The 17,066-nt window shown below is 41.3% G+C and overlaps 1 protein-coding gene across 12 annotated transcripts in view; it reads left to right on the plus strand.

Annotated features, from left to right (window-relative positions):
* The window catches only part of FOXP1 (forkhead box P1), a 380,424-nt gene that overhangs the window by 147,984 nt on the left and 215,374 nt on the right, over window positions 1-17,066 (plus strand). For all 12 annotated transcript variants that reach the window (XM_082848503.1, XM_082848504.1, XM_082848506.1 and 9 more), the window contains one exon: window positions 1,880-2,064. In XM_082848503.1, coding sequence (XP_082704629.1) covers window positions 1,891-2,064 — 174 coding nt within the window. In that variant the 5' untranslated portion in view covers window positions 1,880-1,890. The remainder of the gene's footprint in view (window positions 1-1,879; window positions 2,065-17,066) is intronic.

Below are 17,066 nucleotides of genomic sequence, written 5' to 3' on the forward strand. Positions count from 1 at the left end.
TCACAGTGCTCGTGTTCACCTATTACACCTTAAGTAAAATAGTAACATCTGCTTTACTTAATGATGGCCCCAAAGCGCAAGACGAGTGATGCCGGCAATTTGGATGTGCCACGGAGAAGCCATAAAGTGCCTCCTTTAAGAGGGAAGGTGAGGGCTTCCCTGGTGGCGCAGTGGTTGAGAGTCCGCCTGCCGATGCAGGGGACGTGGGTTCGTGCCCCGGTCCGGGAAGATCTCACATGCCACGGAGCGGCTGGGCCCGTGAGCCATGGCCGCTGGGCCTGTGCGTCCGGAGCCTGTGCTCCGCAACGGGAGAGGCCACAACAGTGAGAGGCCCGCGTGCCGCAAAAAAAAAAAAAAAGAGAGAGAGAGAGAGAGAGAGAAGGTGAAAGTTCTCAACGTAATAAGAAAAGAAAAAAAATCACGTGGTGAAGTTGCTAAGATCTATGGGAAGAACGAATCAAGAAAAAAGAAATTCATGCTAGTTTTGCTGTCATACCTCGAGCGGCAAAAGTTATGGCCATAGTGCGTGATAAGTGCTTATTTAAGATGGAAAAGGCATTAAATATGTCTAGCAAGATATTTTGAGAGAGAGAGACCACATTCACGTAACTTACATTATAGTAATTGTTGTAATTGTTCTCTTTTCTTGTTAGTTATTATCGTTAATCTCTTACCATGCCTAATTTAGAAATTACACTTTGTCTTAGGTATGTATGTATCGGAAAAACCATAGTATATATAGGATTCGGTAGGCATCCACTAGGGATCTTGGAACGTATCCCCTGTGGATAAGGGGGGACTACTATATATATCTCTCTTTTTTTTTTATTTGATGTTTAGTACTTTCAGATTCAGAACTTTTCTTTGGTCTGCCTAGGCAACATTTTCTCCAAAACAAACATAAGAAGGCCCAGACCTTTCAGGCCTTAAACCAAGCTAGAGGTTAGGAATCCAGTATGAGAAACACCTAACTTTGAATGGGACTTCTCAGGAGAATTTTAACCATAAGGCAAAGATAAGAGTCTGAATTTGTTTAGCTTCTGAAAAGTGGGGAGTTTTTTTTCCCTCTCCCTCAAAGAGGCCTATCTTATTGGAAAGGCCACTTTTGAAGAGTTTCAATACCTGAATGAGTCCAAGGAGTGTGAATCAGTAAAATGCTTTTTGGGTTTTGAGTGTAAGGGTTTTCAGCACGAATTACCTCAGGGGAGCCTATTGGTAATGTGCGTCATCTCCTGATAGACTGAATTTGCAGAATATTTCTCTAAGAGTGTAACACACACACAACACAGAGCCTGCACATACTAAAATGTCATGTTACACGCTGAACGGAATGACTTACCAGTTTTTGAGCAAAAAAATACATAATAATCACAAATATAATCACAGAAATTCAACCATACATTCTAGGTTCACCTGAAAATAATTGTTCTCTTCTAAGGGGAAAAAGATAACATATAGAGAACAATACTAGTTCTCAGAACTAGTTCTCAGAACAAAACTTGAATTTGTTTTTCTCAAGTTTTTAATTTAATTTTTATTTTATATTGGACTCTTGTTGATGTACAGTGTTGTGTCAGTTTCAGGTGTACAGCAGCAAAGTGGTTCAGTTATCCATATACGTACATCTGTCCTTTTTCAGATTCTTTTCCCGTCTAGGCTGTTAGAGAATAGTGATAGAGTTCCCTGTGCTCTACAGTTCCGTATTCAAAAACTAGGCAATTGGACCATTTCTAAGGGGTAACGTGAGTGAAAGGAAATGACAACTGTTTACAGATTTTGGCAACACTGAAGGCAGGGCCCTTCTCCTAATATACAACAACTGTGCTAACAGCTGCTCTCTTCTTTCTCCCCGGCTCCCTCCTCAAAATCCTTCTACCAGGTTTTTGAGTCATGATGCAAGAATCTGGGACTGAGACGAAAAGTAACGGTTCAGCCATCCAGAATGGATCAAGCGGCGGCAACCACTTATTAGAGTGCGGCGGCCTCCGGGAAGGGCGGCCCAACGGGGAGACGCCGGCCGTGGACGTGGGGGCGGCCGATCTGGCCCACGTGCAGCAGCAGCAGGTACTGAGCTCTGGAGCGGGGGCTGTGGCGGGCGGTGGGTGCCGATGCTACTGCTCACCCTGACGTTTGACCGCTGCGAATGTCTGGTGCTCACCGGCTCTCTGACCGTAAGAACCATCTTTGAAGCCACTAGCGCAGCAGGGCCCCAGTGACTGGCTTTAAGAGACGGAACTGCCAAGGGCTTGAGAAGTAGAGTCTTGGAAGCCCCCTCTGTCTTGGGGAATGGTGGTTGAAAATGAGGTTGGGTGGACCTCTGGCCACTTCCTTTGAGCCTCTAATGTGTCAGCCTAAAGTTTAACTACTTGCAATAAAACAGATCTTTGGAGAAATGGTTCCCAGTGCTTGAATCAAAAAAGAAATACATAGACTTATTAAGCCTTATGATGAGAGAAACAAAATAAGGGATCAAGGATAAAAGAGAAATGAGGGCTATAAGAGAGGAAAGTAGGTGACTTAGGAGAATAGAAATAAATGGAAATACCCAAGCAGAATTGGGTAAATAACAAGACATCAATAACATAGGCATCGGGGTAAGAAAGTGCTTGCTGCTACCTGGAGGAATTTAGGGAGATGGGCCACTTACAAATGTTTCTTACATACATATGGCAGTTGGTATGTGACTAAATCCTGTTAATGTTTTAAACGCTCTCTTAGTGGTGGCTCCCCAAAATGCACGTAAGTTGCGATGTATTCATTCTGTTATATCCTTTGTAGGCATTTAAGTGGGTACCTGGGAGTGACTGGTAAAATATTTCCAAATGGTAAAGGGTGTGACCCAGAAAATGGCATTGTGTGGCCAGTGTTGATGCAGATTCAAATAAGTAAATAGCATTTGCTTGAAGATAAGCATTGTTTTCCCAGCCTCTCTTGTAATTAGGAAATACTGTTTGTTTTTGTTAATGATAACGGATGATGTTTGTTGCATTTTAGTGTTTGATTCATTTATTCAGTACAAAGTAATGGTGCCATTTGGAAAAAGGTGTAAAAAGAGTGGTGCATCTTTGGACTTTCTGAGTGAAACGGAAATTGTGCTGGGGGTTGAGGGAAGAGAAAGAAAAACAGAAACCTTTTCTCAAACCATTTTCTTGGAATCTATATCAGAGAAGCCAAGGCAGTCCCTTCTTGTTTTAGGGATATAGCCTTTGACAGGCTCTAAAACATGTATTATTTTCTCCTTACTAAGAGTTTTTTTACAAATAAGGAACCATTAGATTGTTAGTCTATCAGAAGTTGGTGGAACCAGCATGAGACAATGGAATCTGTTGGGGAAAGATACAACAGAGAGAAAGAGGACACTAACAGACAAGCTAAGGTCTTAATGCAGAGGACTTGAAGTGATTTGATCTGTCTTTTAGTGGCAGCTCAAATCCGATAGTGCCTGCTTCCTGGGCATCACATCAGCTGGGATTTATGATGTATGTTGTGTATAAACTTTGGGCACTTGCATTAGTGCAAATGGCCAAATTCCACCCAATGCGGTTATTGACAAAACCTATCAGTATATGGTAGAAAGGTATCCATGTGTTTGTGTGTGTATTTGTTCATTTGATATTCTCAGATGTTTATGGTTCTATTGAGAATAAATAGTTGGTAATTTGGTTTGCCGTTTTCTGTGCCCTTACCATACAGAAGCCAAGGTCAACTGTTTCTTTTTTTTTCTTTTTTTTTTTTTTTTCTGCGGTACGTGGGCCTCTCACTGTTGTGGCCTCTCCCGTTGTGGAGCACAGGCTCCGGACGCGCAGGCTCAGCGGCCATGGCTCACGGGCCCAGCCGCTCCGCGGCATGTGGGATCTTCCCGGACCGGGGCACAAACCCGTGTCCCCTACATCGGCAGGCGGACTCTCAACCACTGCGCCACCTGGGAAGCCCGGTCAACTGTTTCTTTATGGAGTGGTTGAAGTGGGGCTATTGACTGATGTGGTATGAACCCCGAGTAAGTAGTATTTAGATTATGTTAATTGGATAAATGAAAATAAACTTCTTCTGATTTTTATTTGAAAAACTGAAAATCATCCACTATCTCAAAGTCGTAAGCCCGCCAAAAACTTTTATACCATCAACACAAACACGCACACACACACACACAGCCTGACCCCACGAACAGCAACCACAAGTTGACCTCACAGAAGAAAGTTGTATACATGCATATTAACAGCATCTTCCTTGAAAACCATCAGTAGCAAAATTAGTTATTCATGTCTTTCCTCTTTATCTCGGCTGTGACCACTTTGGAAATTATGTTGTTATGGGTGATTGGTATAAAGGTCAATACCTTTTGATTGTACTTCGAAGTGCTTTTAATATTTTTATAACAATTTTATCTCTAATTGCCAAGGATATGTTTGGGGAAGGAAGAAAGCAGTTGGGTCTATCATTGTGGCTAAAACCCCACGTATTGTGGTTGGCAGGCCTTTTTGGTCTTTTAAAATAAAATACTGACAGCTGTGTGACTTCCCTAAGTGTATGATGAGGCTCTTAACAGGTTGTTGGGGGGAAAGAAAATCTGTAGATGAAATAAGAAAAAACCCCCGACAGGACTGAGAAAAGTTTTACGGGACTCGCATCATCAGTTTTCTAACAGACTGAAAACTGCTGCAATTAAACAGTTCGGAGAAATCCGAATGTCAGCGTGATGGATGTGGGTTGTTTTCGTCATTTTTATTCTACAGGTTTTTACTTGAAGTGAGAATACCAGCAATGAGAAAATCACAGCCATGCTGAATTCATTACTGCGGTAGTCACACAAAACCACGGATAAAATTTCAATAACTGCAGGCCACAGTTGAGTAAACAGTTGCACTGAAATTTAATTCCTGTTGACTTTTCCCCCATTCCTCGCCAGGGGCACATTCTGACTCTGTAGTACAAAGACAACAGGGGTTACAGCTTTGATTAATGTAGGACAGTGGAAGAGAATTAGAACTGTAAAATATGTTAGAAGTCCATGGAACAAAAAGATCTGGCTTAAAAGGACTTGGTATAAAAATGAGTTAATTATGCTGTGTATGAAACTGAAATGTTCTAGGATTTTCCAGTTGCACCAGTACAATCATTGACGATATAGGGAGAATTTTTACCTAGTGCCGGGATTTAAAATACATAAACGCAAGCCTCTCTGTGTTTGATCGATATTACCAAAGATAATTACGAATGAGAGCAAGCGTCCTTTCAGGATGGAGGGCTTTCACGAAGATTCGCTGTGAAGTGAGTGACTTCTGTGCTGGGTTTGGTCTATAGGTTGGTTAAATCGGGTCCAAACAGACTGTGTGTGTGTGTGTGTGTGTGTGTGTGTATTATGTTGACCACTTAGAAAAATGGGAGAAATCTGGCTTTTACATTTTCTCTTGAAAAATCAGCAGATCTGGTAACTGTGGCCAGTATTCCTACAAGGGTAACGATTGTTGGGAGGTGAATTGCTACTAAGTCAGGGAGCCTATAGCCCGGCAGTCAGCCTGAGTCCCCACCCAGCACCTTTGCTGACTTGTACCCTCTGGGCAGTGGAGTTGGTGATTCTTTTCTGGAAGTTGCCATCATCACTCAGAAGCCATCGGCCAAGGAGAGGTGCTACCATTAGCTGGAGGAGCCCGCCCACACACTCACAAACTGTCTTCCTTCCTCAAAACTAAATGTATTATCTCTGTAATGTTTCAACTCTACTTGTATCTGGGGCATGAAACTCTTATAACAATAGTTTTCTAATAATATAATTTGATAATGCTTCTGAACATTTTCTTTTTAGCCATTGAATAATTCTTTACCCAGTACCATCACTGCTTTTTATTTCCTATTATCCCCGTCCCATTTCTAGGTCTGTGAAAGTTCTGTATTGGATATGGACTACTCCATTATGAAACTCAGCAACAAATACTATTACCAATTACTAAAGTTTTTTTTTTTCTTTCTTTCTTAAAGAAAGGATTTTAAAATGTCCAGAGCAATTTCACAAACTGTGTGGATTAATGCATTTTAAAAGTCTTGAGTTTTAGAAAGCAGGATTTTATTTCCATATTGCTGCAAATGAGAGCTTTTTCAGATAAGCATATTACATAGAGCATAATGTTTAGAAGTTTCTCCGTATACAGCATATGCTGTCAGGTCAATTAACAGAATGCATACTAGAAAATGTTTATTCAATAAAAATGAATAGCTGTTAAATAAAACAGCTATTTCTTAACAACATTCCATTTCATGATGGGCTTTTTTTCTTTTCTTTTTTTTTTTTTTGGTACCACCTGGCACTTTTATTGTCTGCAGATCCGTGTAGGGAGAGCGTTGCTTGCTAGAGTGTTGAGGTGTGGCTGTCGTTTTATGTGAGAAGGGCAGTTTAGAAGTAGTCTTGTGAGAAGAACATTTAAAAACAATAAACTAAATATGGAATTCAAAGATATATTATTTGGAGAGCGTGGACAAGTGATGTGTTTACTTCATTATCGCTTCTTTGACATTTGGTTTAAGGTGTTGGACCTTTTAGCCCAAAAGACGTACATGTTTCATGTTAATAATTTAAAAGAAAAAAAACCAGTCAATGACTATTAAGGAGGTACAAGAAATAGAAAGGATAGGGAGCTTCTGCAAAATCATGCACGAGAAGGAGGGGGATCCACTGGGTTGAATTTTGCCAATGAGCCATTGAAGGAGGTAGAAGATGAGTCATTACACAGGACCAGAGACACTCAGAAATTCTTCTCTTCGTTGTCAAAATGGCAGAATGAATCCCTTCCTTTAGTTTTTTTTTTTTTTTTTTTTTTTTTTTGCAATACGCGGACCTCTCCCCGTTGCGGCCCCTTCCGTTGCAGAGCACAGGCTCTGGACACGCAGGCCCAGTGGCCATGGCTCACGGGCCCAGCCACTCCGCGGCACGTGGGATCTTCCCGGACCGGGACACGAACCCGTGTCCCCTGCATCAGCTGAAGTTACTAGTTACTAGTGGATATCAAACAGAACAGGGAGAATGTCCTACCAACATGTCAAGTTTTAAGTGCCTCTGTAGAAAACAGTGCCTGGAAGAAATAGCTGTCAGTGTTTGGATGGGCAGTACGGTTGTATGATAGGGGCCCTCCCTTTGTTTCTCATTCTCCCCCATCTTTCTGTGGGGGACCGTGTTAAATTCCAGTGGCCATCCTTTGCTTGTTTACGCTTCCTCAGAGGGAAGCCCAGGTGATTAGGTATGTATCTGTAGGTGCAAAGATGAGGCGTCAGTGGCCAGTTCGGCCTTACCATTCTCTTTTTCTTTGAAAAAGGTTCCTTATGAACTCTGTAGGGAATCCCCTCAAATTCCCATTGTAGCAGCCAGGGACTGTGTCTGAAAGGGAGGGTCTCTGGACGCCACTGGAAGGGTAAAGATGTTCAGCATCTTTGTATCCTAAGAGGGAAGCTTTCAGAAGACAGTACAGAAGAAGAAGAGATTATTCATCTTTATTAGGTGCCCTCATGGGGCTGGGGACTGTGATAGGGGCCAGCGCCTTCCTTCACTCATAGATAAAGACCAAGCTATAGTTTTCAATCATAAAATTTAAAAAAGTTAAAGGAATTGCTCTGCTCAGATAGCCTCTTCTGGGATACAAGGTAGAGTTCAAATACTATAGACGATATTGATGGTCAAAAATATTTTGTAGGAATCAATGCCACCAACATGTTAGCGAAAATCAAACAAATTGAAACGGAACAGACAGGAATTCAGATAATTCCTACAAATAAAGAAAAAGCAGCCACAACAATAACGGACTTGCGCTTTTTCTCAATTCCTTTTGTAGCTATTTCTGGAAAAGGCATCTTTCCCCCTGAATGCTAAATTTAGTTCTCTACTCTGTTGTTTAGGTCTGCCTTCCATCCAAATATTGTTGTCAAAGATTTATGTAACCCGGGATGTGAGCCTTGTATGAAATTCTTTCAAGTTCTGATTTCTGAACAGTTGTGTGTCATTCATCTCTCCACTGAAAATTAAGATGGCCCAGAAAAAAAAAAGAGTCGAGTACATAAGAGAGTGTAGTCCTAGAAACCCGGATGCTGCATTTCACCGTGAGTGAAGTGTACCTTCACTCACAAGGCACTGCTCCTTTGGGAAGGTAATTTGCAGCCCTGACCTGTGAGCTAAGAATAATAGTAAAGAAAAAAAATGCTCCCTATCTCTTGTCTAATCAGAAATCTTTTTGAACTTTCAGGAGGGATGACTTTAATGGTAATTTGTTGACGGAGTAGCTTGGGTGATTGCAGAGAGTTTGTTTTGCACAACTGGCAGGCTCCTATCTGTTCTCTGAAGGCAGGCAACCTACTTTGCTGTTTTGCAAGTGCCTGCCTTTATTGACAACCAGTGCTGAACAGGCAGAATCGGTGTGTTTGTGTAATGTAAACCTATAGCCCGCCCGATGGAGTCTAGCGTCCTTTTAGGTAGCGCACAGATTGTTTGATAAAAAGGGTTACAAGGTGACTGCTTTTATGACAAAGTAGAATAGCAATATAAATGCAAGTGGTGGATGAAGCAGGAGAGAAGGAAGTTTATGTAGGGAACTGAACCCCATATTAGAAAGTTTCTTTTCATCACTTGGTCTTTGAACTCACATCTATTGTAATCATGAAGTGTTACTTGTACCATTCCAGAGACCCTGTGCTGAATACTGTGTTTGATTTGGTTCGTGGAAATACAGCTGTATTTTTTTCTTCCCCCCTCTCTCACACGAAAATGTGGTGAAGAGAGTTTCACGTACTGGCCTGGCCTCAGCTTTGGTTCAAGGCGGCTGCTAAATGGACTGCAAAACATGTCTTAACTTTGTTTCTTAGCTTGCAATTTCTTGAAATTCATTAATTCATTTGTTTGCCTATTTTCATTTCGTCCTTATGGTGTCACGCCTATGTGTGATGGAATGTGGGGACCACATTGCTATGTGAGGTGCTGGGAAAGTATGGGAGCATCACTTGAGGGTCTCTTTGGCTGGAGCCTGAAAAGAAAGCCTGGGGGGGGGGGGTGGGAAGGTGAGTAGAAGCTGAACTGAGGTCAGTTTGTGGGAGGCTTGAGTTCCTAAGCCAGGGGGAGGTTTCCAAGCTGAAAAGAAAGGCCATCCAAGAGGTGGTAGACTGAAGGTAAAAAAGAAGGTTGGACCCGGCCTGGCGTGGAAGGAAAGAGATCTGGAGAGATTAACCGTAGTTCTGAGGCCATTGCACTTGGTCCTGGATTTAGCAGTGGGACACCAACCCAGGCCTTGTGTCATTGAGGGCACCGTGTTGTTGACCCTGCCTGTTCCCTGCATTTCTCCTCCTGCCTTGGAAGCCCTTGGTCAGCTGTCAGCCCCATAAGCGCAGGGATAGGCCTTTCTCATCCCCTGATGTTCAGTCCTCAGCACAGAGCACAGTACCTGGCGGAGAGTAGTTCTTAGCCTCTGTGAATGAATGAAACAGAAAGAGAAAGGAAGGCCTGGGTCACGAGCAAGCATTTCAAGGGCATGTTGGCAAATCGACACTGCCTTTTGGAATAGGAGATGTGGGGGCATCAAGAAGTGGGAGTTATGAGGGGTGATTCAAGATTTCCAGTCTGAATGACGGGCAGAACAGTGCACCGTGAAACAGAGAGAGAAGGGCAGCGGGAGGAGAAGCCAAGCTCCTTTCTACCGGTTACTAATCGGTTATTATGATATGATAGAGAAGGCACAAACATAATTTGTAAATACAGGGTGGATTTATTTTGGAAAAGTCCCGCTTTTGTTTCAAGGCTGTTTAAAAAAAAGACACCCTCCTATGTCACTCAAACTCGCTACTTTGATTGTATGTGTTTATTCAGATTAAAATTATCGAGTATTTTCCCTTTAGCCTCTGCCAGTTACTAATGAGTATATCTTCCAAAAGTCACATGGGAAGTGCTGATAAACTGCTTGTGTTCCTATTGATCAGGGCATGCGCTTATCTCTCTTCGAGAACAAAACTACCAAGTTAGATCTTCGATAAAGTGTCTCATATTGACACAGGTTTCTTAGATGAATTTGTTTTTTTAAGGTGAAGGGAGTGCCTGTTGTGTTTCCTTTGTTGGAAAAATACAATGTGTAATTATTAAACAGTTGGTGCTATTGGAAGACCTATTTAGGGGGTATAGATTCAACTGGTGAGGGAGAGCAGGGCTTGTTTGTGAGTTGAAGTTGAGCCCTGCGTAGAGGTGGGTGGAGGGAAGGAAGCTCTGTTCTCTTTAATCCTTCTCGAGAGAGTATTTTCCAGTATCTTCTATATAAACTGACAGTGCAAATACTGACTTCGGAGGCGATAGGATTTTTTATTTTGTGAAGTTGGTAACCCTAAGGTTCTCCCTGAATTAACTCTGTAGCCCCATTTTTAGACTGTGCCTTTGAGACTGTACCCAAAATAAAATGAACTTCCTGACGCAGATTCATCTTCCGCAGAGTTTCCTAAAGTAGACTGTTTATTACACCCTTTCTCATCCACGCAACCATAAGTAATTGTCAGAATCATGTCGCTTGTCAAGAGAGGCAAGTGTCAGCTGTTCTGAAATCGGCGTTTTTATCACTGTACCTTCTCTCACCCCCAACACCCCTCTCTCCACATTGAAGGGAAGGTGACATGATGTCTTAGTCATTCAAATCCAATAACTTTTAATCTGAAGGTTAAGTAGTGAGATATAAACTAAGAGATGATAATATCAATTTTATGTTCACTGAAGGGCACAGTATACCTCTTTGTAGTGTGGAGGGAAAATTGTGCGTAAAATGTCTTTTGCTTCTCAACAGCAGAGCCGGGCCTCTCAGAGCCAAAGGAAGAAAGAGTTTTGGAAAAATTTAATAAAATAAGACGTAACATCCTAGAACAGGGCAAAAGTAGCCTTTTATTGTTGTAATGATTGTGTTAATTTTTCAAGGTTGCACGGTTAAGAAGTGGTTCCATCTTTATAGCCTCTTGTATTGACTCCTGTTATCCTCTCTAAGAACTCAGCACCCTTTTCAAGGTTAAAGACTGGGAGAGAATGACATAATGCTCATTCTTTCCTGACTATTTTTGGTCCTAATGTGTATGATAAATAATACTGTGATAATATTGCTTAACTTGCCTCATTTTTTTCCCTCCTCGTGATGATATTTCCATTTCCACGCAATAGAAATTCAACATGCCAAGGTACTAAGTGCAAATGCCTTGGCAACGTGCGTTTTGATCATGATCTGCTGATTTATTTCGTTAGATTTACACTTGTCTTACAAACACAAAGTTTGTGCCGTGTATTCTACGGATATGTTATGGGCATTTATGTACAGGCTTACTGTACCATTAATATGCTGTAAGAGGGAAAGAAAGCATCCTGCATAAGCTGGGTGTGCGATATTCCCCGTTATGATTGTCAAGATGATATCCTGTAATGTAGTGATTCACGATGATAATTGTCAAGATTGCGTTCTGGAATTATTTTAAACTTGTCTCAGCCATTCATTACCCATTACCTTTTTTGGGTAAGTTCTAGGTACAAAGCACTGTGTTGAACCTGCAGACCATACTGCGGGTCGGGGAACTAAGGCAGAGGCCGAATCTGGCCTGCCACCTATTCTTCGAAATAAAGATTCTGTTGGAATACAGCCGTGCCCCTTTTTTCTCTGGTCTACAGCTGCTTTCTCCCCACCACAGCAGAGGGGGGTTGTTGCAACAGAGAACGTGTGGCTCACAAAACCTAAAATACTTACTACCTGGTCCTTTACGGAAAAAGTTTGTTGACCCCCCCCCCCGGATTAATGAATGGCAAAGGTGGCAAGGTTTGCCTTCCAGAACCTTCTCCACTTACTGTCAAGTAACAAAACTGAAGGATCGTTCCCTCCTTTTTTTCTAAAGTATCCATATATATGTATATATCTCATACTTTAAGACTTCTTTTGCGTTTTCTAAAATGGTAAATTAACGGGTAGTTGTCATCATACCTGCAGGGTTGCTTTCTAATCCTCTAATCCTGTATACATCTTACAAATGAAAAGTTTTGGCACAATTGGTGGTTAGAAGAATAATCAGCCAGCCTACTAAGAAAATGGAGGGTGGGACACTGAAGGAGTCACTCGAAGAGCAGACATCTTTGGCCGTGGTTCTCCTACCAAAGAAAATTCGCATTAAAAAGTAGCATATCTTATATTTGCAGTCTCTTGGTTGGCTAGAAGATGCAAAGAAATGTCCTGAATATCTCCCTGCATTCATAAAGTTCACGAGCTAATTGGACTAGAACAAGACATAAACATGTGCATTAAATACTAGTAACAATTTCAAAGCACATGAAGGTAAGCTGTGGAAGAGATGCAATTGATTAATCGACACGTACGTGATTTAAGCAATAAATCTTCAGTAACCCGGAGAGGAAGAGTTTATTTGTGTCTGTATTGGTGGAATTTTTGAAGACACTGATAAAACTGAGGAAACAGTAACTCAGTATGTGCACACCAGCTGATTTAGTTTAACCCTTTCAATCAGGAGATGGTGAATAGAAGGTATATACTGAGCTATGTGGATTTGGCTTATGACTTAGATACTAAGTGGCCGAGAGGTGTATCTTTGCCATTTTGTCATTTTTAATTTGGTGAGAAGCAAGGGTGGTTTTCTATTGTGGAAGGCCTGGAGGCATATGGTAAGTAGAGGTCATTTTATGCTGGATGCCAGCATCTGAGTTGCTTGGTCTCCAGGAAATGGTCCGGGGCCTATCTGTTTACACTGACCATTGCCTGAGTTGAGTGTATGATTTCCAGAGATTAGATGAGAGCTGACAAGGCTGGTCATTTGGTTGGTGGTGTCCGTGTTTCATATACTTTTATATTGAATTTTAGCTCATTCACCTCTATTTATCATATAGCTAGGACAACTGAAACCGTAGTACCTTATTTGAAAATAGTTGTCAAATTTGAAGCTCTTTACTCAATCCAGCTATTTTAATGAACTGACAGTCTTTCCTAGAAACTACATTGGCCTGGTGTTTTCTCCCGTCTGCCTTTCTTCTTTCTTTTCTTACCTTCTCGTTTGTTTCTATTTTTAAGTTTGTTATCAGGTGACTTATCGTTCTGCAGTATCTCCCAATTAGTGAAAAATCTCTTTACTCTTCCAGGTGGGTGGGTTTCTCTGCCCTAGGTCATATCTTTAATTCCATGATTCTTATACTGTTCACCTCTTTAAGGTCCCTCCTTTGTGAATCTGATGAAACCCGAGCACCTTTCACTATGAAAAGTGTGTGTATACGTGTGTGTTTGTGTAATTTTGCAATTACGGTTTCATGTGCATCCCGCCCCCAATTAAAACACTCTACAGCCCATACTGCATGTTAATTAGATTTGCTAGCTGGTTCAGTGTTTTGACAAATGTTTCCAGATTTTTCTATGTTTAATTAATGTTAAGTGTATTAGTAACCTATCTCTCATTTGGAAAAGGTTTCCTCTTTTGGCTCTAAATGCTTACCAATGTGTCCCTGGAATTAGTTCTTGGATATCTTAAATGTAGCACTATCAATGCCAGCTCTGAAGGAAACTTTGGAAAATAAGGTCATATAAAGCACTCTGCACAGGTCCTGAGAGTCATTTTATGTTTATTCATAGGCGTCCACCAGGTTTACATACTCTTGAACTTTTCTAACTGAAGAACACTATATACCAGTTGGAAGATCTTTGACCACATTAGCAAAGATTACAGTAAATGATGCGTACAGCCCTGGCACCTCCTTATGTGGCTAATATAAACTTGCGTAGCGCATTCTGGGGGCTGTTTGGCGTTGTGTAGCAGGAGGCTCAGAACAGTCACACCCTTTGATTCAGGGTAACGCTTTTACTGAGCAATTGTATAGCATTCAGCAGCGGTTCTCAAACTTTTTATAGGTATGGGAATCACTTAGAGGACGACGTCTTAAAGCAGATTGCAGGACCCACCCTCTGAGTACTTTATTCTGTAGATCTGGGATGGGGCCCAAGAATTTGCCTTTCTGGTGCTTCTAACCCATTCTCTGCTGCTGTCTAGGGCACACTTGATAACCACTGGAAAAGGCAGAGCATCTAAAGGCATAAATGATGGAGCCAGCTTGTTTGGCCTGAGTCGTGACTCTGCACTGCCACTTACTAGTTTGGTGATTGCACAAGTCAGTTAATTTCTCTGTGCCTCAGTTTACACATCCATCACATGGGGATGATATCAGCGTTTAATATTCTGAGTATATGGGTCTGTAAATGTTAGCTGCTGGTATTCTTATCTTTAGCACCATCATCACCATCATCATCATCATTAGGAATTTAACCTACAGAAATAATGTGAAGCAAACGGAAAGATATATACCTGAAGATGTTCATTATGGTAGTATTTATGATATGGTAGTATTTATGATACGAAAAATAAAAAATACCCTAAATCACTGACATTAGAAGAAAGGTTAAAAAAATGGTTATACGTAAGTTAGAAGTAATAAGTATCCATTAAGACTCACACACTTGTGGAATATTTAATAACTTTATCAATTATAAACATTTTTAACTTAAAAAATTATAGTACAGTAGTTGGTGGGAGAAAAAAAAACTGAAAAAGCCCATTAAAAAAAGTTACCAATAGTTCTTGTATGTTTATGGGATTGTACTTTTTCTTTTTTTTAACATCTCTATTGGAGTATAATTGCTTTACAATGGTGTGTTAGTTTCTGCTTTATAACAAAGTGAATCAGCTATACATATACATATATCCCCATATCCCCTCCCTCTTGCTTCTCCCTCCCTATCCCCCCCTCCCTACCCCACCCCTCTAGATGGTCACAAAGCACCGAGCTGATCTCCCTGTGCTATGCGGCTGCTTCCCACTAGCTAGCTATTTTATGTTTGGTAGTGTATATATGTCCATGCCACTCTCTCACTTCGTCCCAGATTACCCTTCCCACTCCCCGTGTCCTCAAATTATGGGATTGTACTTTATTTTGTATAGTTTTCATTTTTCTGTATATTCTAAAATTTCTGCAGTGATATTTATTGCCTTTATAATTTTAAAGTTCTTATTATGTAACGCACATTCACACTGTTTGGAAACTTTTATGAGTGTATAGAAATGGCAGAGAATACCTGTCCCTTGAGCAAGATTTATAAGTATTTTATGCAATGTATTTATATAGTATTTTATATAAATTTAATATAAATTTATAAAATAATATAAATAAAATATATACGTATATCTTATACATATTTATATTTTAAAAAAAATTTTGTACAGAATTCAAGGGATACATTTTTGTAGTTACAAGATTTTCTCCCATGACACGTTTGTGTTTTCAGCCACACGTCTTCTCCCTAGTGCTGTCTCTCCACCAACTTCTAGTGCTTCCACCAACAAATTTGACAGCCACTAGCCATCCTTGTATACCACCATCAGCGTGTGACAAAAGTCAATCTGTTGTCAATCGAAAGAGTATAGATGAAAAAAAAAAAATGCACTTAGATTTCTCCACTGCTCCCCTATTCAAAGTTCCTTCCTTGTTTGTTTGGACTTTGTCCCGTATTGTAGCGACAATCATATACAAATATACCTAGTTGCTTACCCAATGTGTGCTGTTTCCACTTGAAATTTATTTCACCGCCCTAGGGAACTAGAAAAGGTAGGAGGAACATTTCATCCGAGACATTTTGGAATCCTACTGACAACGGTTTAAAACCCAGCTCCAGCACTTACTGAATGCGGGAAGTTGAGCGAGTTATGCCAGTCTCTCTGAGCCTCACTTTTCTCATCTGTAAAATGGGGCAATAGAAATAACTTGTAGAGAGGGTTTATGTGACGAATACACTGAATAATAATATATATAAAGGCCCTGGCACGGTAGTTAGCCCTTTAAAATGTGCTCACAACACCATTATTGTCCTTGTTCAGTGCCTTTTGAGGACACGGTAGAGGCTTGCCTGACATCTTAGGGACCCAGAGATAGAGGTCGGGGGGATCCAAGTTGCTTCTCCAGACTGTTCCCATTCTTTTTTTTAAAAATATTTTATTTATTTATTTACGTATGTATGGCTGTGTTGGGTCTTCATTTCTGTGCGAGGGCTTTCTCTAGTTGCGGCGAGCGGGGGCCACTCTTCATCGCGGTGCACTGGCCTCTCACTATCGCGGCCTCTCTTGTTGCGTAGCACGGGCTCCAGACGCGCAGGCTCAGTAGTTGTGGCTCACGGGCTTAGCTGCTCCGCGGCATGTGGGATCTTCCCAGACCAGGGCTCGAACCCGTGTCCCCTGCATTGGCAGGCAGATTCTCAACCACTGCGCCACCAGGGAAGCCCCCAGACTGTTCCACTCTTTAGGCTACTCCAGCCACTTCATATTCAAATCCAATCACCTTAGAACATTGTAGACGTTCAAGCTGGAGACCTCCAAGGGAACCCTCTTCTGTGAATAGGGGAATTCTTGTGTCTTCCCTCACTGAGACGGTTAATTGAAAGAAGCACACAGGCCTGTGCGACAACCAGAACTCTTCATTTAGAAGCCGAGCACTACATGAAGACTGCAGAGAATCAGTTCCTGTAGGCAGTTAGTGCCCCCAGTTTACCGTTCTAGAAAAGAAAACACGCATCCTAATAAATACAGAATTTCTCCTCCATACCTGCTAGCAACATGACTGAAGGGGCCCCTCACACAAATGTTTTAAATTTACAGGCAGAGTTAAGGGGACACCGTTTGCCTCCAGAATCTGAATTGAATCAGGGTTTTATTTCAGATAAAATCTTTGGGGCTCATAACTTAAAAAACACAACTTTTACTGGCATTACGCAATTTGCCACGGGTCATTTAGCAAAATGTTTGTATATGTAAGCCCAGGTTCTTCTTTTAAGAAAAAGGAGGAGGGGGGAGGGCGGGGATTGGATTTTGCTAAAATCCAGGTGGTGTTTCAGTTTATATTTACTTTTAATTGGAAATCAAATACAGGCAAGGGAGAAAAAAAATCTACCATGTTTTCTTTACTAAGAGTATCCATTGGGGAGGGGAAGGACGCTGCCAGCCAGATTTTAAGAAGCAGCTTTTTTATTGGCATGTCTATTTTTTTTTTC

Source organism: Leucopleurus acutus, assembly GCF_964270905.1.
Source record: "Leucopleurus acutus genome assembly, chromosome: 10".
NCBI lineage: Eukaryota > Metazoa > Chordata > Mammalia > Artiodactyla > Delphinidae > Leucopleurus > Leucopleurus acutus.